General features: G+C 29.6%; 2 protein-coding genes across 2 annotated transcripts; both read left to right on the top strand.

The window, feature by feature from the left end:
- Positions 1–6,263: 6,263 nt before the first annotated feature.
- Positions 6,264–15,442, top strand: LOC109800231 (uncharacterized). Its single transcript, XM_020360990.3, has 12 exons — positions 6,264–6,502; positions 6,868–6,995; positions 7,299–7,361; positions 8,139–8,260; positions 9,049–9,164; positions 9,253–10,054; positions 10,771–11,499; positions 11,991–12,212; positions 12,293–12,388; positions 12,558–12,752; positions 12,858–12,971; positions 14,941–15,442. The coding sequence occupies exons 1-12, from the start codon at positions 6,402–6,404 to the stop codon at positions 15,199–15,201; spliced, it is 2,949 nt and encodes a 982-aa protein (XP_020216579.1). The 5' UTR covers positions 6,264–6,401; the 3' UTR covers positions 15,202–15,442.
- Positions 15,443–18,492: 3,050 nt separating this feature from the next.
- Positions 18,493–19,907, top strand: LOC109801026 (ARM repeat superfamily protein). Its single transcript, XM_020361991.3, has one exon. The coding sequence runs from the start codon at positions 18,672–18,674 to the stop codon at positions 19,602–19,604; it is 933 nt and encodes a 310-aa protein (XP_020217580.1). The 5' UTR covers positions 18,493–18,671; the 3' UTR covers positions 19,605–19,907.
- The last annotated feature ends 5,964 nt before the right edge of the window (positions 19,908–25,871 follow it).

Raw genomic sequence — 25,871 nt, 5'->3', positions numbered from 1 at the left:
AATTTTAATTATGGTGTCAAATGAACTTTTAACATATAATTAACACACGTGAAATAAGGTTCACGTACTAACAAAAAATTAACTGACTTTTATTTTCTGTGTAGTTATTTTATACTAATGTAAAAGAGAAACTCCCACGATATTTTTTTTAAAATATGATGTTGAGAATTGTTTTCTCCTAATATCTAAAGTAGGTTCACGTACTAAAATAATAATAAAAAATATTAGAATAACAAAAAATTAATTAATTGACATTTATTTTTTTTGTGTATTTATTTTATACTAGCATAAAAGAGAAATTCTCACAATAAACTTTTGAAAATATGATGCTGACAATTTTTTCTCCTAATATCTAAAGTTTTTTTCATAAGTACCTTTTCGTTCCTTTTTTTTTTCTCATTCATATTTATTTTATAGCTAAATCGGGGCAGTTCCACTAAGTATTATCTCCTAATTTTGTGACTACCAATCTTGTATTTTATAATATTTATTGTAGTTGTCAAAGCTGTTTTGTGTAACGACCCGGCTGGTCACTACACACGGCACAACACACTAGAAACACCGCACAGAAAAGAACAATTGTATACATATAGAGTCTATAATATACATATACATGATCTAGTCTGAATAGAGTTAAAGTGTACAAAAATTACAATCAAAAGCTACTATCCCAAGTAGTTCAACAACAAAATAATCACAAAAGAGATCAGCTCCACTGGTCCGCTGAAGACTCACCACTAGACATCCACCTATCCCTGCTCTGCTCCCATACATAGTATGATCATTGCAGTCCAAACATCATGGAAACAACAAAGGGTAAGCTAGTGTAATTAAAAATCAACATATAAATATATGGCAATATGATAAACAACAGCTACAGCTTATACCACTCAACAATATCAGCACCGCAATGCGGCAATATCAGCACTGCTTAGCAGCAATAACAGCACCACTTAAGTGGCTATAACTGCACCGCAAAGCGGCAACAACAGCACTGACTTAACGGCTATAACAGCACCACATATGTGGCTAATATCAGCACCGACTTAGCGGCTATAATCTCACCCAGCTCAGCACAGCACAACACAGCACAGCACAGCACAGCAATTCCACACACTTATTTCTCCCGACTCAGCCCAACATTCTATAGTTCCACTATACTATAATTTAACATTTTAATTCATCGATTTCAGCTCAACTATATACCTCTAATACAGCTAAACATTATTATCACAGCTTTATCACCTAGTCAGCATGGCGTATACATCAAATACAACTTAGTTCAGCATATAACAACATTGATTAACAATCTCAGCGCAATTCAACATCCAACAGCATATATGTCAATATCTCTTTGCGCGCCCAGCGCACTCGAGGTCGTGCCTAGCGCGGCTTAACCCGAGAGCACTAGGGGCCAGCGCGCCCAGCGCAAGAGTACTCGTGCCCGGCGAGACTCAACCCGAGAGTCCAAGGCTATCACGCGCCTGGCGCAATTCCAATTGCGCCCAGCGCCTACCAGGCAGAGACTCTAAGGAGTCTCGTGTGCTCAACGTGGCTTAACCCGCGCCCAACGTGGGGAAGGTAGAGACCTACCAAGGTCTCGCGCCCGGCGCAATTCACATTGCGCCCAACGCCTCTTGGCAGAGACTCCCAAGGAGCCTCCGCGCCCAGCGAGTCCAAACGCGCGCCAAGCGCGGCACCAGAGTACCCAAAACATGTCACCATTGATATCGCGCCCGGCGCAGCTCAAGTCAGCCCGGCGTGGGCCAACCAGAGACTCCCATTTGCAAGCTCGCCCGGCGCACACAGCTTTGCGCCCGGCGGGGTTGCCTAAACAGAGTCCCCTGGTGGTCACGCGCCCGACGCGAAGAACAGCGCCCAGCGCGAACTCAGCAACAACTCTCCCCAAGTTCAAAAATTTTCCAAATCCTGCAAAACTTAACAGCAAATCCACATGCAATCCAGCCAAAAGTTCCTATTCTAATCAAATATCAATAAAAACAGCTCATTTTCAACATGCAAACACAAATCATCAAAAACCCCAAAATTCCTTCAAAGTTCCGAAAACCCCAAAAATTCAATTTTAATCCATCTCAGCCAGAAATCATCCATTAACAAACAGCATAGGAGTATCGAAGACTCATTCCACGTCAAAAACAACCAAAATAACTAGCTTCCCTTACCTCGGTAGAAGATTCCGAGCTTCGGGATGAAGAAAATGGAGAAGAGGGTTGAAGAAGAACTTGAAAAATCCGAAGGAGGAGAAAAGAAGATTCCGTAACTCAGCTAGGAAACCACAGCTACTCCGCACTACCACCTTGAATCAGCAAAATGAAGAGAGTGAAGAATAAGACCCAAGGTACAAGAGGGAGTAAGGAGAAAATGAGAATTAGAGAATAAGAGAGTTAGGGAAGAAAGGAAGTCTGTACGGGGGGTCTCACATTTTGCAAACATATATTTTCTATGAGAATTAATACCAAGCAATGATCCTAAATATAAGATATATTAAATTGTTGCATGAACAATATCTAAATAAATTATGTAGTTATGAAACTGTAAATTTGTTAGCCTATACTTGTTAAAAATCAACAACGAGAATGCTTTAAACTTATTTATGGTATGTTACATAATATTTTGAATTCACACAATATAATGAGTAAGTTAACATTGATATAATAGTTATTGTATCCTTATTCAACACATAGTTAGATGATTGTAGGAGGGAGTGAAGATGAATAAGTATGTTTTTATGGTGAGAGAAAAAATGTAGAAGAAAAAAATATCATTGAATTAATTAATCCATAAAACACCAAATTAAAGATCCTAAAATAAATAATCACTTAACATAATCAAAGAAATTGAAAATAACAAATAATATCTCAAACTGACCAAATCAAAGAAGAAGAAAAAAATAGTATAATTTTTACATGTAGTAGTGAGCTATAAATAATCACTAAAATTCATTAAACTCAAACTTATCCGTGTGATTGTGTGCCACATAAAAAGGATAAAATACATGAAGAAAAAAAAAGTGAACATAAAGATAAACATGGAGATGAAACAAGATTAATAGAAAAATTAATAATAAAGGAAAATAGGAGAACAAGTAAGAAGAAAAATAATTATATGAAAATGGCACAAACCTATTTGTGAAATTGTGTGTCAAGTAAAGGAGAAGATAATGAAAAAAATGTGAATATAAGATAAACATGAAAATGAAGACAAAAAAAATAGATAGTAAATTTGAAAATAAAGAAATTTGAAAGGATAAGTAAAAAAATTTAAAACAAGGAAAAAATATATCAAGGAGAAGCTTCTTGAAGGCCTTTTGTGTGAGAATATCTGAGAGAAAAAAAATGAAATATTTGTAAATATTATAGAATGATGACTAATGTGAATATAAGATAAACATGAAGATGAAGATAAAAATAAAATAAATAGAAAAATTAAGAATAAAGAAAAAAAATAACAAAAGAAAATATAGCAAGAAGAAATTTCTTCAACAAATCTTTTGTGTGACATGAGAGAAAAAAAACAAATAAGTATATGAAAATATTAGAGAATTATGATGATTTGAGATTTAAGGTTTAAATTAATGATTTAGTTACAAAATAAAATATTGATTTTTTGTTATAATTTCAGTCATAATTTTAAATAAATTTCATTTTTTAAATTAAAAAAATATTTAAAAAAAATAAAAAGATAGTCTTACTAAAAAAACTTTAATAACCCCAATTTTACGCATGACATAAAATAGAGAAGTCTAATAATGTAAATTTGTTAGCCTATTCAATATATATATATATATATATATATATATATATATATATATATATTATACTATTCAATTTATATATATAGTGGATAATAATATTTTTATTTGATATTTTAAATAAATCTAATTATAAATTTATATTTATTTTAAAATAATAATAAATAAATATAGTAATATTGAAAATGTTTTTTATTTATAATTTTTAAATTAAATTATTTGTAAAAATATCATATATATATATATAACTAAAATAATAATTCAAACTATATTGTAAATGGAGGGAAAAATAGTAATTGTAAATATTATTTTTTATTAAAAATTCAATTATAAAAAATTAAATTTAAAATAACAATCTTACTTTATTTTTTTACTTAATTCACTCTACCAAATAATTATAAATCTCATTTTATTTTATTTATCTATATATATCCTATCAAATCAATCATCACATGTTCTCTTTCATTCCCCTCTCTATTTATTCTCCTCTCCCAAACAAAATATTAATAGAGGAGCTTGCACCATTTTGAAAGTCACACACCAACACTTTTAGCTCCCTTTTGATCTTTAACGTAAAAAAAAAAAGAAGAAATAGTTAATATCATTAAGTATCACTAATGAGGTAATGACGTGTTGTTAAAATATGTTAAACCTTATGCCTTTGTTTCTATACTTTCATTGTTTTTTACATTTTATTTCTTATACCTCTATAAAATTTATCTTTCTCTACACTTCAAATTTAATGTAATTAAAAAGCTCATCATGGTTGTATTTTCAACAACAAAAACTTGATATATATGAAATATGCTAAAGTTAAGGATGTCCTATCACGATATAAATAATGGACAAAATTTGTATATCACAATTAAAAGACAAAATGCATAAATTATCAATTTACTAATAATTTTTTATTATTTAAGAAAATTAAGTTTTGAAAAAAAGTGTTGATAACTAGTGTAATAATAAATAATTAAAATTGTAAATTAATTAAATCGCAAAATAAGAATCATAGATGCAATTTCAACAACTCGAATTCTTTAATTTAATTTGTGTGAATCCTAAATCTTGATCGCCAATTTTGTCTCTCAAGTTATACATCATTTTAATCATGGAAATTAATAGTCATTACCTCATAAAAATCCTAAATTGGTTATATAGAAACTTGTATAGCTAACCATAAAGGATATAAAGTTGATTAAATTAACCCAGTTAGAAGTTTAGAAAACCAATATGATTATGCAAGTTTCTAAACCTTGTTATATGGTGGTTCCATTAATTAACTTATATTGATCGTATCATTAGCCAACAGTCACAATACTTATATTGATCAATTATTTGTACAAAATTAAAATAACAAGATAACCCAAACAATAAAAGAAAGAATTTACTCAAATTTATAATTTGAGATTCAAGGACTACAATTATATCACAATTCCGACAATAATTTAGTCACACAATATAGGAATAAAATCTAAAATTATATGACTAAATCCATGAGTACAACAAAATTAAATAAGCACACCATGCTCAATTTTAAGTAAAGGAGTGTTTCAAAGTAGCATCACCGTGCTTATTTTGAAACAAGATAATGCTTCATGGTTGTGCATCCAAACATGGTCATGCTTTAACTTATGGTTGTGTTGCATCCTTTATCTTCAAGATAAGTCATTTTTTACTTCTTTTTACACCAATTTTTTCAATTATGTTATTTGTCACTTGTCTATTGTACACTTAATAAAAACATGAGTTTTACCATAGAATATAAGCATAAAATGAGATAAAACAACATTTTAGAGTAAGTTAAAGTGTGAAGGTTAACAACTAGGGATAATAATAGAATTTTGTGGGAGTGGTAGTAGGGACCCATCCTCACCAAATAAAAGTTCACTTAAGTACATGTTTCATACTCACATTGGTATCTCTTAAATATGTACTTATAAGTTTTATAAATATTTGTAAGTATTCATGAATATTTATGACTTTTTTAGAAAAGTATTAAAAATAAATTTAAATTTATATTTAATGTTATTTTTATTGAAAATATTAAAATAATATAAAAACGTAAGATAAAGATATAAATATTTAAATAATTTTAGTTAATGAAATAGCTATGGACCTAATACTACTATATTCACTCTATTGTATTTATAATAAAAAAATAAATCCAAATTTATTATAATAAATATCTATTTTAACTACGTTAGATATTTTATGTGAGTAAGAAAATTTTTTCGGGCCATTCTTATTAACAACCCATCTATAAGTCTATGATCCGTTATTGCATGTATGACAAAAATACATATATATTAAAATATCAACGGTTAATTTTAGGAAGGAAATTACTTATCGTATATTTAAGTAATTTTAATGATCTAAATTCCTAATTTTTTAATATAATAGTGAAATATTTATCTTTTTAAAATACTTTAAAATTTCAATTCCTTAAAAATTTCCCAAGTATTTTCTTTCGAAAATTCTAAGCCCTTGTTAACATGGAATTGAAAATCTGCGTTTCGGGGAGAGCCGGCTTATATCTTCCGTAAACATCGTCTAAGACTGTGAAGAACACGAAAATACAAAGTGCTGTCACTCTCTTACACTCCAGATCCGTGCTTCTGGCTGAATCGCCATGGCCATGGCGATTAGGGTTTTTCTCACCCTTCTACTCTTTCTCATATCCACTCATCTCACTTCTTCGCTTTACGAAGATCAAGTTGGCCTCATGGATTGGTGAGTATTTATTCACACGGTCAAAGCCTTTTCCATCACTCCATGCTTCCTTAATCCGTCCGATTATTCGATTTCTTTTCCTTCCATTCCCTCAATTCAATTCCTTTTCATTCAACACTCGTAATTATCGCCCGCAACCTCGATCTAATTTCTCTCACGACTTGATATTATTTATAATTTGAAACTTGTTAACGTCGTTACTAATACTTGCTGCTTAATCTAAAGTTTAACTGCTCTATCGATCGATTGTTATCTTGTAGTAGAACCATGTTTGGACGGGGAAATTTCTGATTCTGTTGCCTGATTTGCGTATTATGTGCTCAAAATGTTACTAACTGCTGAATATGTTTGGCTACTAATTGTAGGCACCAACAGTACATAGGGAAAGTGAAGCACGCTTTGTTCCATACTCAAAAGACTGGGCGAAAGCGTGTTTTAGTGTCCACCGAGGAGAATGTTGTAGCTTCACTCGACCTTCGTCATGGAGAGATTTGTAAGTCTGATTTGTTTAACTGCTCTTGTTGACTCCATTGGATTAGTTGTTATAAATGTAATATTGACACCTTTGAATAAAAGTTAGAAGAGTTTTTGAGAGTTGTAGTATTTGAAAAAACTTTTTATTTTCAATAGAGAGGAACAGACTCATTGTCTATGAAGCTCCAATAAAATATGAGCAACATTTAACTGGTTTTAAACTGAATCAAGCCTTATCCAGCAATGGCTGATGCTTGCTTAGCTATTTATTTGTTTTCTTTGTTGAGAATAAAAACACTGAGCTGTGTTTTCTTGCTTGCAGTTTGGAGGCATGTTCTTGGGACCAACGATGTTGTTGATGGGCTTGATATTGCCTTGGGAAAATGTATTGTGCTTAGCCTTTGACTGTGTAGAACCATACTTCATGCTATCTTTTCTTCATTGCAGAGAAGTTTTACTGTACATTTATAGTTGATTGTTAAAAATTTCATCATAATTAAGGATGTGACAGTGTGACACTAATGTCTAGGATTCTCCTTGTCAGCATGATCCTTTGTTATCCAAAACTTGTATTTCCCTTGAAAATATATTTATGTTTGGATATCAACTGATGCTGATTTCCTCTGTTAACATAATGTCTTATATTTTTCTCTCATAAAATGCATTGTCAAAAGCAGTCCTATTGTTGAATTTTCTATTGTAATTGCCAACGGTGGTGGCACATGAAGATCTAGATCTTGGGACAGGCAACAACATGCTTGCATGACTCTAATTGTGGGAAATGGGAAGATATCAAAGTTTAAACTGCTTTCACATGTATTTTTTAGTTCTACTTCCTCCTCAGTTTCAAGTGTCTAATATCCAAAACTCCTTTGGTTATTTGCATTTTTAAGGCAATAATGTTTTGCTTTTTATTGTTTCCTTGTCTTGACTAATGATATAAAATCAATTGAAGGATGTATTGTTTGCATGGCTAGTGGCTACACACAGCATGATCACAGACTTACAGTGATTTTTTTAGCTTGAAGTTTCATTAATTAATCTTTGCTTCTCAGCATATTGTTACTTTGTTAGAGCAAATTGATTTCTGCATTGAGATATGTCTAAATGTTTAACTTACATTGTTGATCAAATTCATTAACTGTGCATTTAAATGCTTCAGATGTCATAACTCTTTCCTCGGATGGAAGTATATTGAGAGCATGGAACCTTCCTGATGGACAGATGGTTTGGGAGTCTTCCCTTCAGGGCTCAAAGGCCTCAAAGTCAATACTATACATTCCAGTGAGTAAATAGCTTTTTGTTGTTGATTTTTTGAATATGTATATATATATATATATATATATTTATAGATATAGATATACTTTATATGATGTGTTTTTTATTGGGTAATGCAACAAAGTCTGAAAGGTGTTAAAGATGAAGAAAGTAGCATTTGATAAATGGTACAACATCCTCTAGAGTGATGAAAAGGACTCATATATAGTGAAAAATGAGTACTACAATAAGACTTCTAATTCCCTTGGACATAAATATAATTCGAGTTAAATGTCAGTGCAAATAAGGTGACCTAACTTGATACTTGAAGATTCAACCCTCCCTTTCTCGCCAAGTGCACAGTGCTAATGCAAACACAACTCAGTATTTTTCCTTCCTCTGCACATATGAACACTGGCTTTTGACAGAACAGGATGGTGTCATTTTTTATACAGGATTCCATGTAGGTGACCCCACCTAATGGGGAAATATTGTTATTGTTGTTGCATCATGCATGTGTTAAACCCCCAAAACTAAGTTACTTTTATTCAACAGAATGATCCTTTAAGTCTGAAGTAATTTGGCCAACAAAATTATTTGGACTCATGCCCCTTATCCAGTGAAGTTTCCACATGTACCTAATTCTCACCTTTTGTACTTTTTGTGATAAATATCACGAGCCTGCATTGGGCAGCCCTTTTACTGTCATAAACCTGCCCTTGGCCCTGGCTTATATAATTGTATCCGAATGACTGAACCTAAGAGTGTGAGTGTTTTCTATACATGTTCAATTAAGTGGTGTTTTAATTTTGCAGAAAAACCTGAAAGCTGACAAGGATGATTTGATCCTTGTTTTTGGTAAAGGTTGTCTCCATGCTGTTTCCAGCATAGATGGTGAAGTTCTTTGGAGGCAGGATTTTGCAGGTGAAAGGTATGAAAAATTTGGAGTTTAATGAGCAAAATGTTTTTCTTAAAGCTTTACATTGACATTAACATTGTTATCTTCATCATATTTGCAGCATTGAGGTTGGCCATATTATTCAGTCCACTGATGAGATCTATGTAGCGGGTTTTATTGGTTCTTCAGAGTTTTATGTGTATGGATTGAATGCTAAGAATGGAGAATTGCTAAAGAAGGATCATACAACACTTCCCTGTGATACTTTTGGGGAATTATTAACAATCTCAAGTGATAAGTTTGTGGTATTGGATAATATGAGGTCTAAGATACTAACAATAAAAATCAAGAATGGTAAGATTAGTTACAACCAAAAGCCTATTTCAGACCTCATCAAGGATTCATCTGGACAGGCAGTAATAGTACCATCAAGGCTCCCAGAGTTGTTTGCATTACAAATCAATTCCCATGTTCTTTTAATTAAAGTGACAAACGAAGGTGATTTGGTGTTAGTGGACAAAATTAATAATGTTGCAGCTTGTAGTGATGCTTTGTCAATTTCAGAGGGTCAACATGCTTTTGCATTTGCTCAACACGAAGACAGTAAAATTTTCCTTTTTGTTAAGGATGTTAGTGATTGGAATGGTGATTTGCTCAAGGAAAGTATAATAATAGACCAACAAAGAGGGAACATTGATAAGATTTTTATAAACAATTATTTGAGGACAGATAGATCTTATGGTTTTAGAGCATTGATGGTAATGGAGGATCATTCACTCTTATTAGTACAGCAAGGGGAAATTGTCTGGAGTAGAGAGGATGGTCTTGCATCAGTTGTAGATGTAACAACGTCAGAACTACCTGTGGAAAAGGAAGGTGTATCTGTGGCAAAAGTTGAACAGAACCTCTTTGAATGGCTTAAGGTATACATTTGATATTTTTAATCAGGACATCAACCTGCATAATTTCACACACACAGACACACTCATGAGATTGATTTACACTGGTCTAAGACTTCCTGTTACATCATTTAATGACTTTGTATATAATGTGTTTTTTACTGATCCAACATTGAAATATAATTGTATATTATCTTGATTGTTTGTGTCAAATTTTCTATAAATTAGGCAAAAACAAGAATATAATTAAATGATTCTTATTTTATATGTTTCAATAGTGTAGTATATAATATATTACATTTACTTTGATGTATATCTATGGTATGGAGTATCAAATAATTTTGGATAATCTAAGATTTGTAGATATGATCTATCATCTGTGATAAGAACCTTCAATACGTTTAGCAAAGTTTAATATAGTTTTTTCCAATAAAATTTTATTGAATAATGTAAGTGACTTTGATTTACATGAGTGTAAACTAATCTTAGTTTGTGTGTACTATTTTTATTTTATAATTAGAACAATGGGAAAGAGCCCTCGATCCATATTTAAAAATGTCCATCACTCATTGAGGTAGCCAAAATGCCATTTGGAGGGGAGGAAAGTTAACAGAATGCTGACATGTGCAAATTTCCTATACAGTTTTATTGTATCTATAAATTAGGGATTTAGGTTTTTATGTGGATATCATTAACTACTTTTCTAATGGTAGTTCTTTTGTGCGATTTATTATTGAAAGGGACATGTGCTGAAGCTCAAAGGAACTTTAATGATTGCAAGCCCTGAGGATGTAGTAGCTATTCAAGCACTGAGGTTGAGGAGTTCTGAGAAAAGCAAAATGACTCGTGATCATAATGGTTTTCGTAAGTTGCTTATAGTACTTACAAGGGCGGGAAAGGTTTTTGCTTTGCACACTGGAGATGGACGTGTAGTTTGGTCTATTCTACTTCATACTCTGCGGAAAACAGAAGTGTGTGTACATCCGGTTGGGCTTAACATTTATCAGTGGCAGGTTCCACATCATCATGCATTGGATGAGAATCCATCTATCCTTGTAGTTGGGCGATGTGGACCAAGTTTGGCTACTCCAGCTGTTCTTTCTTTTATTGATGCATATGCTGGGAAGGAACTCAATTCTTTGAGCCTTGCCCATACTGTTGCTCAAGTTATTCCACTGCCATATACTGATTCAACTGAACAGCGTCTGCATCTAATTATTGACATAAACCAGCATGCATACCTATACCCAAGAACTCCTGAAGCTATTGACATTCTGCAACGAGAATTTTCAAATGTGTACTGGTACTCAGTCGAGGCTGATAATGGTGTTATCAGAGGTCATGCCTTGAAGAGCAATTGCATTCACATAGTAGATGAATACTGCTTTGACTTCAGGGATTTATGGTCTATTGTGTTCCCATCTGAATCAGAAAAGATTATTGCAACAGTGACAAGAAAATCAAATGAGGTATGGTGCCTTTGGCGTTGGGTTTTTATTAATTAAAAGAGCATTTTTTTATGAAATAAAATAAAATTGATAATGCTATATTCTACTGTCTATACTTATCATGTTTTCAAAAAAATATAAATCTCCTATGTCAGATATGCATTATTTAAATTCCTTATTTCTTGTAATAAATACAAGCTTACAGGTTACCTTTTCCTGAAGGTGGGTTTTATTACTAATCAGTAGCGTTAAAAAATGGGTTAAGTTTGGAGGGATTTTACGAACAAATTTTTAATCTACCAATAATTATGTAATATCTGTCATTCTTGATCCTAAGTCATATTAGTTGTATCTATACTAATCAAACTATCAAAGTATATTCAAATGATTGCAAATAATATGTCAATTAAGGATTTCCTCACACGATCATACTTTATAATAACCTTCGCTTTCGTGGAGTCTTAGTTATTCCCTTGCTTACTAAATTTGGTACTGATTCTTTTTCCATATAGGTTGTTCATACCCAAGCAAAAGTTATGACTGACTATGATGTCATGTATAAGTATGTATCGAAGAATGTACTTTTTGTTGCAAATGCAGCACCAAAAGCCAGAGGGGAAATTGGAGCAGCCACCCCAGAGGAGGCATGGTTGGTCATTTATATCATCGATACTGTGACTGGTCGCATATTGCATCGCATGACTCATCATGGTTGCCAGGGTCCTGTTCATGCTGTAAGTTTTTGATCTGCATTCTCATTTAAAAGGTGTAAACTAATTTTTATACGTTTCTTACATCAATATTACTTGTATAGGTATTTAGTGAAAACTGGGTTGTCTACCACTATTTTAATCTCAGAGCACACAGATACGAGATGTCAGTTGTTGAGGTCTATGATCAGTCTCGAGCGGTATGTCTGTTAACTTGTGTATCTTCATTTAATGACTTCCCCCTCTCTTTTGTTTTGGTATATGTTAATATCCTCTTTTGGGTACACGGGGTTTGTGTTAATTCTTTCTTTTCTTTGGGGTACTAATGTGTGTTCATTCTGATATGATATCCTTGAATGTAATTTACAGGATAACAAAGATGTCTGGAAGTTTGTTCTTGGGAAGCATAATCTTACATCACCCATTTCTTCTTATTACCGACCAGAAGTTACAACAAAATCACAGTCATACTTTTTTACCCATTCTGTGAAAGCAATAGAAGTGACTTCGACAGCCAAGGGTATAACCTCTAAGCAGCTTCTTATTGGTACAATCGGTGATCAGGTCAGAATTATTTACACTACTTGAGTTTTTTTCCCACCTCTTGTTTAGTTCTTTTCTTCAATGAAATCCTACATTTTGGGGGTGTTAATTCATTCTTTTTCCCAGGTTTTGGCACTTGATAAACGCTTCTTGGATCCACGACGCACACTTAATCCCTCGCAAGCTGAGAAAGAAGAAGGAATTATTCCTCTTACTGATTCATTGCCCATCATTTCTCAGGTATATACTTGGTCTCTGAAATTTCGTCTTGTTCAATACCTCCCCTCCCCCAACAAACAAACGCGTGAAAAAATATCCTTGTTCCTTTTCTATATGTATGAAATAAAGAAAAACTTAACAAATGGTGCAATCATGCCATTGATACGTGGATGACAAAAAATGGTGAGGAGATAGTCTGTTTTATGTGGTTTAAATTTTCTACATGTTAAAGCATTACGTGTTTGACAAATATTAAATTTGTAAAAAAGTTTTTTTCTTCTAAAACATGTTTTTTTTAATGCTAAAAATTGAAATTTATAATTGTTTCTCAATAATTTTTTAAAGGTAAATTGAAATTTTCATTTTTATAATGCTTGAATTTTTGTATTCTATATATTGATCTAAATTAATTATTACTAAAAAATTAAGTTTATTTATTTAATTTTCAATAAATATTATATATATATATATATTAATTATTAAATGGAGTGGCTTGGATTTTTGAATTCACATTTTGTTGTTTCAACTTCCAATAACTTTTTATTAATCGATAGAAAATCTTTAAAATATTATTTATAAATATTATAAATGTAATAAATTTTTATTGATAATATAGTTGTAAAAGTCAGAAGATTGAAATTGAATAAGTTGTTTTTTAAGCTAACAATTGAAATTTATGTGTATTTCTCAATATATTTTTTCTTTTAAGTTGGATAATTTAAAAAATCTTATTTGTTCAAGGACTAATATAAAATTTTCATATTTATAATGCTTGAATTTTTTTAACCCATTTATTGTGTCTAAATTAATTGTTACCGAAAAATTAAGTTTATTAATTTAATTTCAATAAATATTATATATATATATAATTATTAATCAGAGTGGATTAGATTTTTGAACTTATTTTGCTTAATGAGATAGGACGAGGCAGGTGAGACACTGGCATTTTGTTGTTTCGGCTTTTAATAACTTTTTATTAATCAATAGAAAATATTTAAAGTATTGTTTATAAATATTATAAATATAATAAATTTTTATTTACAATATAGGTGTAAAAGCCAGATGATTTTTATATATACAATAAATAAAAATAATGGTGATAAATCTTATGTAGTCTAAATTTTTTACATATTAATGCTTTATATGTTTGAAAAATATTAAATTTGTAAAAATTGAAATTTATAATTATTTCTCAATCATTTTGTTCTTTTAAGTTGGATAATTTAAAAAATCTTATTTGTTCAAGGAATAATTTTAATATTTTCATTTTTATGATGCTTGAATTTTTTTATTCCATTTATTGTGTCTAAATTAATTATTACTGAAAAATTAAGTTTATTTATTTAATTATTACTGAGAAGAGATAAGGTTAATTTTAGAAAATAGTTTCAATTATTGAGAAATTTAATGCTCTTAACTAAATTAACTAATTTTTCTAAGTGTAATTTAGTTGAAAGTCTTATAATTAAACACAAAGATAGTTCACACAAGACTATATCCAACTTGAATACTTTTGTTTTTCTATATTTTTGAAAAAATTCAAGCATTTAATTGTTATTTGTAATTTTATAAACATACGTAAAAACTGTAGTAACCCGTGTATATGCACATGTATCATTCTAGTTATTCAACAATAAGAAGCATACATGTTCAGTTCACATCCTTTTATAAAGTCAAATGATGAAAAGTAAAATTAATGTTTTATAAAAACTATAAAATATCTTATAAAAAGGAGTATCATTTCCAAATCGTACCTTATAAGGAGGGTCAAAGGGAGTATATTGAGGTAGGAGAAATATGACTGCAATCTCTCCTTTAACTTGCTCCGGCCGACATTGTTTATCTTACCCCTCAATTGGCAAATCTAGGTCTGCTTAAGCATATAATATTAGTAAGGTTTGCCTTTATCACCAACTTCAACCTCATCCTTCTCTGTGAGCTTAATGTACTTGACATGAATTTCATATTCGTTCTGCTTGAATTTCTGCAGACCTATATTACACATTCCCTTAAAGTGGAAGGTCTCCGAGGCATTGTAACAGTGCCCGCCAAGCTGGAGTCTACTTCCCTCGTCTTTGCCTATGGAGTAGATCTATTTTTTACTCAGATTGCTCCTTCTAGGACTTACGATTCACTAACAGAGGATTTCAGCTATGCTTTACTTCTTCTAACAATTGTTGCACTAGTAGCTGCAATATTTGTCACTTGGGTATTATCTGAGAGGAAAGATCTACAAGAGAAATGGAGATGATCTATCGTCCATTTTTGCCCCATACTTCCTCTCATTTTTGAAGTTTTAAGTAGGTTTATCTCACTTTTCTTTTAGTTATTACTTTTTAGTTACGTTCGGATGTCCGTTGAAACCTTGTAACTTGAATTGCAAAAGTAATTTAAAATTCCATTACATTCCAATGTCTGAGGTTGAATGGAGGATTATTTTTAATTTTCATGATGTAAATTGAGGATAATGAAAGAAAATCATTAACTTCCTAGGCTGATTGCATTTTGAAGTAACTATCGTAGGCGTATGTTGATGACATATTTTGCTCCTATTCTGAATGCAGCGTTTCATTTACAACTACGAGATCGGCAAAACATTATAGATCTCCTATTCAATCATTTTCCTTTTTCTGATTAATTATTGAGTCAGTTCATTATTTTTAATTGCTTTCATAAGTTTTTGATCAAGATTGCTTTCATATTTTAATATGCGACTGGAGGATTTTACTGTGAATATTTTGGTTATTAGTATTTGAAGCCTTTTGTAATTTGGCCGAGAGGTTACGTTTGCGATGTACGTTTTATCGATGTTAAGGTAACAGTATTAAAATTCTTCTTTTATGCCGGAGCCATTACTTTGATACACAAATATCAATATAGTAGTTTACTTGAGCATTGCCCCAGTCATCCAATGTATCGAAATAATGGATAAAATCCATTCTTAAAATTGATTTATTTATAATAAATTTAATTTATAGAGTTAAAAAAAAAGGCAAGCTAGATAACTGCATATGTGCAGTTTAGCTTTGAACATTAGAGGATCTGATTCTTATATAGATAAAGATAAAAATATGGTATTTTGAGATGATTTATAGAGAAATTTCAGTTAGTTGTCTTGTGGAATTGTTTATGAAATGTACATCCAAAATAGGGAAAAATTAATATTTAATCGAGAAGAGAGTGAGGGCTTCAATTTCAAGTTGAGTATTATGGTTTAAATTAATGCAGACATTTTTCAGGACTCTTTTTAACTTATTATTATTATTATTATTATTTTTTTTTTATTTTGATTGAAAGTGGTTAAAAATCACAAAATTGTGACTAATTCATTATTTAATGAACTACACTCATGATTTTATAATTTTCCGACAAACTTTAATCGATGAAAGATACACTCATAATTATGTAGATTTTAATCAATAAAAAGAGTATTAGAAGCACTGCCCATTTATTATTACTTTAAAACCGTGTCTAAAATAATTTCTATTTAATTAAAGTATAAAAAACTTTATAAGTATTTAATTTAAACTCTTTGTAAAATAAGTATTTTTTTTATCAGCTTTGTGGAATAAGTATAAGTATATTTAATCTTAAATTATTTAGTAGGCTTTTTTGGTGCAAAATTCTTTAATAGGTTAGGATCATACATTTAAGACAAATAAAATATTTTTATTATAAATTAAAGCATTATATCATATACATAATGAATTAAAATTATATAATATAATTTTTTATTAATTTACAAATATTAAACTTATTATGTTTAAATGTATTGTCGTAGATTAATTATGAATATATAATACTTTATTAATATGTTAATTAATATTTTAGTCTATGCAAGGTATATGTTAAATGTTTATTATATATAAGTAAAATTTTTAAAAAAATTATGTATATAAATAATAAATACTGTGTTTAAATATATAAATTATATTTTAGATTTATGATAAATGATTTATATTATAGTATAAGATTATTTTTATTTATTATTATTTATTTTAAATATTAACGTTTAATTCATAAATAATTATGATAAATAAAAATTAAATTAAATATAAAGTTAAAAAATTTCCTAAAAATTCTCTCTAAAGAAAATCTTTTAAAAATACTTTTACACACAATAACTCTTCATGTTTTTATTTTATTTTATTTTATTTTTTTTATTTTTATATATAGAGGATGATTTATTATTTGATGTGTTATACAAAATTTAAAAATGCACATATTTGATTATCATTTTTTCGAATATAGTTGAATTGATAAACCATGAGTATGTTAATTGATTCAATCACATATTCGATTTTAAAAGCGCCGGTAAAAACCACTTAACGGTATGGAATCATATTTTATCAAAATTAAATGATATCTTGGGCAAAGCATCTTATGGCAAATATAAATGGTATGGTTACCTAAAAGCGTGATTCAAACCATCTACAATTGGAAAACTAACTGCACACATAATGGCTATTAAAATGTTTATGTTATTTGATAACAAAAAAAAATGTAAACACAATTATAATTTTTAAAGGACATATGGCTGCATATGGAGCAGTTCATATGTAACATGCTGAGGACTGCATCCATTTTTGTATATTAGAGACTCCTACTACTACTATTATTATTATTATTATAATTATAATAAATGTTCCAAAATTTGTTAAAACTCTGCATATTTTATTTGATTTTCAATTTTTTACTGTTAGGCCGACCTGATTTTAACCTCTATTATTTAAGACACGTGAAGTATATTTGAAGATGAAATTGTCTTGCAATTCTTTCACTTTGGTTTTAAGCACCTCCTCGTACATGCTTTTACGTACTAAATCTCATTATTCAGTATGTATTATCTGGATCAAGAATGCTTCGAATCTTCTCATCTCAATCTTGAATTTTTATGTTCGTATATAATAAAAAACTAAAATAATTATTTTTTGTCACAACTATAAAAAATCTAAGCATATATATATATATATATAAATTTGATGTCATACCTAACTAATAATTGGAGTAGGTTAATATAACATTGTCTTATTTTTATTTTATTTTTTAACTGTATATGTCCTATCTTTGTTATTAATTGAATTCATTGAAAAAGACAGCAGAAACTCACTAAATGCTATCTATCCTGTACTATGGAGATATTTTTTTTATAAAAGATATGCATGTAACAAACTCCTTAATAATTTCTTTCTGACATATTTTTCTTTTTAACAATAATATATCACCAATTTATACAATATTATTTTCTCTGACTATTTTTTCAATAACATCATTTATCTTATTTTATTTCTTTCCTCTTTTCCTTGCATAATTTGTTGTACTTATATTATTTTTATACTCAAAGTGTGATGACAATGACCTTCTTGCTAAAAATACATAACCAAAAAAAAAAAAATTATTTATGTAATAAATTTTATTATATAATTTTCTGTTCCAATTATTTTTTTTCTTAATTTTCACAATTATTACAAAAAAAATATACAGAAATGCAACTTGTGAAAAATTACTAATTAATATGTAAAATGAGCTGAGGAGGGGAATCAGATTTTGACCCATTCCATTGTTTTTCACGAAGGTGACAGAAATAATAGAGCCACGTCGTACCAAGAACAGTTTCATTATTGTCACCCCTAACAGTAACATAACACAACACAGTAGCAGATCGAAAATAGAAGCGAAACCAAAGACCAAAACACACTCTCTTCCTATCTTGTTCTCGTCATGAAAACCCACCATCATCATCAACCAAAACTGAAAACCCAACTCTTCTCATGCGGTTTCTTCCGTCACTGCGCCCAAACCGTCCTCAGCCCCACCGGCGCCACCCCTCCCCTCCCTCTCACCCCTCCTCGCTTCCAATGCGAATCCTCCACCTCTTCCTCTTCCTCCCAAAGCTTCACTCAATGGAGATTCTCTCCCACCAACACCAACACCAACACCAACATAAACACAAACACAAACACAAACAACCTCGTCAAAACAAACACAACCACAACCACAACCACTACCACTCTTCCTCCACCACCACAAATCCTTAACCTCCAAGAACTCTTCCACATTTCAGAGCTCCAACTAACCACCGACCCCACCACCGCCCTCCACCTTCTAGAACGTTCCCTCGTTCCCAACCCTCCCCAAGACCAACCCCCCTGCCCCACCAACCTCATGCGCGCCCTCATCCGCAACCTCCCCCTCGCCACCAAGATCCTCTTCGCCCTCTGCCTCTCCCATGTCAACCGTCGTGTCGCCGTCGAGACCGGTGCGGTCTCTGCGATCGTAGAGATCGCACCAGAGCTCGACGGCGCACCAGTTGAGCGCGCTCTCGCCGCGCTCGAACTCATGTGCACCCTACCCGAGGGCGCCGAAGAAGTGAGAGCCCATGCCCTCGCCGTGCCCGTCATGGTCACCATGATGGGCAAGACTGGCGCCCGCGGGAAGGAGTACGCCATCGGCGTGCTCGCTGTGGTCTACGGCGGCGCCGGGGCAGAGTTGCAGACAGCGCCGCCGGAAGAGGTGGCGCGTGCGGTGGAGCTCGCGCTGCAAGGAGAGTGCAGCGCGAGAGGAAGGAGGAAAGGAGCACAGTTGTTGAAGACATTGCAACAGCTCTCTCAGCCTGAAATTGAAGCTGAACCTCACACTCATGCTGCTAATTGAAACAAGGTTTTAAATTGTGTCGGCAATTTTATTACGTTTTTAGTATTGCAAAACCTTCACCATGTGGCCAAAATCTTAGTAAAATAAAATAACACTGTCTTTTAAACTTTTTTGGACTGTATATTATTATTCTTTTGAGCTTTTATGAATTTGACCTATTGTATTGCACTATCAAACTTGAACATATTGTGTATTGTTTTGTTGTAGCTAGTTTATTATTTTTATTAGGGTGAGATGAATGGTTAATGTATTTTTGGGCTTAATTGAACGTGGTGTGTTAATTATTATTGGCACCTTTACTTGTGTCGTTGTCGTGAGAGGATTGGATCAATCACCTTTACTTGCTGCTGCTGCATATGTATTGTGGTTGTTGTTTACTACTATCAACATCGATCAGTTCACGTTGGGAAACAGTTTGGTGAATATAGAAAGTCATTTTTATCGACATTATTGAAATCCAAGAGTACAAATAGTTGGATATATTAATTCAAATCTTGATGTCATTGAGGATTTGAGATTGCCTCTGGTGTTATATATGAAAAAAGTATTTTTATATGAATTAATTTCGCTGTGAATGGTTTTTACTCGGACAAAATATTTGCTTGTAAAAGGTATTGGTAACTTTAAACCAAAAAAGATCTTTGATGTCATGATTTTACGAATACATGGAATTGAACTAGTCAAGAAGGTTCGCCATTTTATTGACAGTTTGGCATGCGCGGAATTTGTTTTCACGTTTTATACCTTGCATTCAAAAATTAATTTTATTTTATATCTTTGACATTTGAGAAATTTTGGCAACAGTTAAACTACACAAATTTTGACAACAGTTTAACTTTTATGCACCGAAAATTTTATATTGTGAATTAATTAAACGATATATGTTACTCACTTTTAAAATGATTATTATAAAAATTAAGAAATTTATTGTACATTATTATTTATAATAAAATGATTTATGGTGGTGTAAAAAATCCTTTTGGTGTATATATACATTATTCACTCTTATTCTTGATGAGAGTTTAAGGATTAATTGTGATAAAGGTAGAAATTCAAAAATTCTCTATTCAGAAAAATACAAAATTTAAAGTGATTATAGTATATCATTTTTCGTAATAAAAAAATAGAATTTATTTATAGTTTATAACTTAATTTACACTTATCAAAATAACCATAACAATAATATGAAATTAAAGATTAATTAAAAGGAAATAAAATTTTGTAATAACTATAAAATTTTAGTACATAATTTTACTTTCCTTTCTCCTAAAAGTTAATATTTCATTGATAATGAACTTAGATTACGTGGTTTTCTGCTTTTTGAAGTAAAAAAATTAAAAGTGTACACATGCTACTATTTATATGTACTTGACTCTTTAACTTTATTCTTTTAAATTTTGGAAAAAGGTTGATAGGGCAAGGAACTGGCTTAGCTGGAACCTGAAGAAGTCGTGCATATACGACAACCTAAACTAATCCATTCCATTTTGAACCAGACTTATCTTTTCCACTGAAAGCTTAATTCAGTAATTCCAAAACCGAAATTTAATAACTTGGGACATTCAAAATTACCTTCAAATATTAACTAAATTTTGGTCTCACCTTAAGAATTAAATTTGAATTCCCAAAAGAATTTGAGCTAAGGCAATTTTAGTTAACTTAAAGTGTTGAATAAAATTTTATAACAAATTTTACTATTAACCTACTTTTAGGATAAAGTATATATTTATAAAAATAAGTCATTTCACTTCATAATTAATTTTAACTAAAATAAATTTTGTAAAACTCAAGGACATCGAATTTTTTAGTACATGCTATTATTTTATTTTATGATACTTAGTAAGTGAGTTTTTCATAGGAACATCAAAATTAAATGGCAAAATTTGACATCGATTGAAACTTGTTGAGGTGAGAGATTTCATTGGAAGAAGCATGCATCTGGGTTGAGGGCAATGTTGAGTATAAGATAATGAGTTTATATCCTGAAATTGAGCATGTCAGATTCACGTGGAGTGGGGTTAAGTTTCAGAAATTGCTGAAAATGTATGTTTGTTTCTGTGGGAAATATGTCAGATTTGGGAGAGAATAATGGTGCAACAGAGTGATGGCTCCATTTCCTGAACCCTTTACACATGGTACCATAATTAGTGCCAAAATATATCTTCTGGAGCTAGTTAATTAATTTAATTTTATATTAATTGCTTTTGTGAAAACAAATAAATCAGTTCGACCAATTAAAAGAAAATGAGGTTGCATGTATTAAATTTACTTTTTACTTTTTCTAAATATAAGATTCCTTATTAGGTAATCTTATTTTTTTAATAAGCTTCTCACTATGAAAGAGCCAAACTCTTTGAGTTCATGTTAGAGTAATTTATTCTAATTAATTATTAGCCAAGCAATGCGTCACAGCTATGAACTATCCTTTGTGTTGAAACATGAACTATCGAATGCATCTCTGAGTAAATATCTTAATTAAGTATTTATTTAATAAGAAATTATTAATAAATAATTATTTTTATAAGTTTGATCCCAATATTTGTAAAATAGAAAGTTGTTGAAATAATTTATAAAAAAATATATTATTTTTAACATTATTGATCATGAATAAACTTTATGAAAAATTTATTTGAAATTAAAATAAGTTTTTTAAATTTACGTTAGTAAATTTCACAGTGAAAATTTATGAATTAGATCTCATTTGATAAAGTTTATTAAAAATAATTTATTAAATTATTTACCCAAACGCACTCTAAAATAAACTAAAAAAATCATATTAATTAAGATTACCAGTCATTTTTATTTATAAATTCAAATAAGTTTTCTAACGACCTTATGGTATATATCTTAGTATCATGACATCATGCAGTACACCAATAACTAAATTATAAGAACAATTTTCTTATTTTATGAAATTAATTATATAATTTAGACAACCTCATAATATTTACTGTAAATCAGGTTTATAAAAAATGTATTAACTTTTAAATTTTCTTAATGATTTCGTCAATTGAGTTTTTTAAATCTTCATATACTTATACTTTCTAAATTCTAATGATATATATTGTGTCTAATATAATAGTGGAAGTTGAGTAATATTATGAGTTGTCGAGTTTTATCTTCATTAGCACCATTTACCATTATATACCAAAAATTTTACATCTAATCTACTCTTCTCAATCCAGTTTATAAATGAATTATTGATCTTTATATTCTTCTTATAATGATTTTTCTAATAGTATTTCTTAGTATTCCTCTACCTCTAACGACAATTTATCCCTGCAACTTACTCAGGGTTTTACATACCTTTTCCAATCATGTCCAAACCACTTAATCAAAGGCATTCTACTCTTTTTTTTTTCTTTTTTTTTTTAACAATACATGAGTTTTTTTTTTTTAAAACTAAAATATCTCAGTTAAAAATTAAAAACTAAACTCTCAAAATACTAAGATTCATTTAAAAGTTGACAAATATTTTTTTTATTTATAGAAATTACTTTAACTTTGTTGCTAATATATTTATTTTTATTATTATCTAGTATGCCCATTCATCTAAGATAATATTATCAATTATATTAGAATTAGTGTAAAAAAGATATTTCATATTTTCATATATTTTATTTAAAAATAAAAATAAAATAAATAAAAAATAATTAAAATTAAATATATGATGAATAATTAACAATTAGAGGTAAAGAGACTTTGATTTGTTATTTAGAGTGAGAGAAGTTTGAAAATAAAAGTAAGAAATTGAGGAAAAAAAATAAAATAATAAAGTATGAGAGAGAAAATATTATTTTAAAAGTTAAAAGATAAAATAACAAACACAATACCTTTAATTTACTAAATTGTTTCACACAAATTTAAGGAAGATAATTAAACACATTAAATTTTATAATTTCATATAAAATATATATTACGGTTATTAAAATATTCTTAATCATATTTATTATAAATAATATTTTTATTTATCACTTTAGCAGCATTTTTGGATTAAAAAATATTAAATAAGTTGTTTCAATTAAAAGTTGTTTATATTTGAGTCCAAAAAAATTTAAATATTTTTTTTGTGAGTGCGCACGTGTATATATATATATATATATATATATATATATATATATATATATATATATATATATATATATATAAACCTATATAATAAATATAATATATGTTAATATATTATTAAAAATTGTAGATATAAGATATAATAATACATAAAATATGTTGTTAAATCTCATTCAAAATTAATACTAAAATTGTGTGTAATTATATGTCAAATAGATATTTATCTACATATATTATACTTATAGTGACACTTTTTGTATGTCACTATATGTAACGTTTTTTTTTTGTAATGATATAGAGAAAGATAAATAGATGAGAAATGCATTTACTTAAAGAGTAAGTCTAACTAGACTTAACCCACTTAATAACTCATATTTTACATTAAATTTTAACAATCCAACCATTTAATCAAAATTTTTTAATGTATAGATCAAGTTCTTAAAAAAATTGAAAAACATATGATACTTCATTTTACAAGTTTTAAATGTATAGATGGAGTTTGCCTATATGTCTAAAATCAAACTATTTGATATTCTGTTTCAAAGTATAGTTATAAAAGTTAATCATTCATATATTGTCAGTGTAAAGTTTTTTATATTGACAATCAATCATATCTTTTAAATTATTTTATTTTATTTTTATTTCATTAAATAAACAAATGACATAATACTATTAAAAGATATGATTGATTTTCAGTGTAAAAAAACTTTACACTGAAAGTATATAAGTGATTAACTCTAGTTATAATTATATAGTTTTTTTCTCTCTCTCTATATATAGAAATATTCACTTATAAGTGTAAGTTTACTTAAATTTACTCTACTCAATAATTCATATTCTATATTAAATTTTACCAATCTAACTATTAAATTATAAATTCTTAATGTATAGTTCAAATTTATAAATTTTAAAAAATATAAAAATTATTTAATATCTAATTTCATTAATTCAAATTAACATATATATATATAATTATAAAAATATTTCATATATTAATTTAAAATAATCATATATATATATATATAAATAAATAAATAAATAAAAGTAGATTGATAGCCGTCCTCTTTTATTAGCCTTTTATCAGTGAAACAGTTCCACAAATTTGTGGGCCGAACTTTATAACTGTGGGGTAATTTATTTATTTTTTAAGATGCTTTTTGACAAATAATATTTGAGACACTCCTCTATTTTATACCCACTTCACTCGAGTCTCCTACGGTTTATTATGTCATAATTTTTCTATCTTTGTCGCTGTGGTGAAGTATCCAATTTTCACTTGCAGAATTGATGCATCTCCAACTAAACTTGCATTTAATATACTCCATCTTTTACTTAAACAACAGTTGTACTTCCAAAGTTGCCTCCGCATATCTCTAACATCTCATTTATTTATTTTTTATTTATCAACCTTTCAATTAAGATTATATTATCTGCAATTAAAATGCATGCACTGTAACACTAACTCTTAGATGTGTTCCATAAGCCAAGACTAAGGTAAAACCAAAGTTGACCCATGGTACAATTATCTTATCATTATAGAAAATTCTGTTGTGACCCCACCTTATGTTCTCACACTAACGATGACTCTCCTTTATACATGTCCTTCATTGCTCGAGTATTGGCAATATACACACACTCTAGTGCCTTACACTCCATGATCGTGTACTTTTTCAAATCAATAATCATCGTAGGAAGTATATTTGCTTCTCTTTGACATAAAACTAATATTTTTAATAATATGCATCTCTTGTATTAATAACCCCTTGATTACCCTTTTTCATGTAGCTTCAAAATAATTCATGAGCTTAATCCCCATAAAATCTGCACAATTTAACATATGATTTGAATTCTTTAGTATGAATCTCTTGCCTTAATTACCCAATCTCATAGCTGATAGCTCCATAAATTAATCTCCATAAAATTTTGCACAAATCTACATATCTTCTTAATTATTGGGAATAATTAGGGATTACATCTCATTTATTTCATTAAACATGTTATATTATTTGATATAATAATCACTCATGTAATTATAAAAGAAAAAACTTAGTATATATCAATTAATTAAAGAGGCTTTAACATCATAAAAATCAACTAAAACAAGTAAAAGAAGGGGGAATCATTCATTAAAAAATTCTGAATTATTGCATTATAAATTGGAATATGTCTTCTAAGTTTTCTCATAAAAATTACAAAATT

This window comes from Cajanus cajan, chromosome 6 (assembly GCF_000230855.2).
Source record: "Cajanus cajan strain Asha chromosome 6, NIPB_CcT2T_4, whole genome shotgun sequence".
NCBI classification, from domain to species: domain Eukaryota; kingdom Viridiplantae; phylum Streptophyta; class Magnoliopsida; order Fabales; family Fabaceae; genus Cajanus; species Cajanus cajan.
Note: the sequence above shows the minus strand (reverse complement) of the source record. Positions and strands in the feature narration are given on the sequence as shown.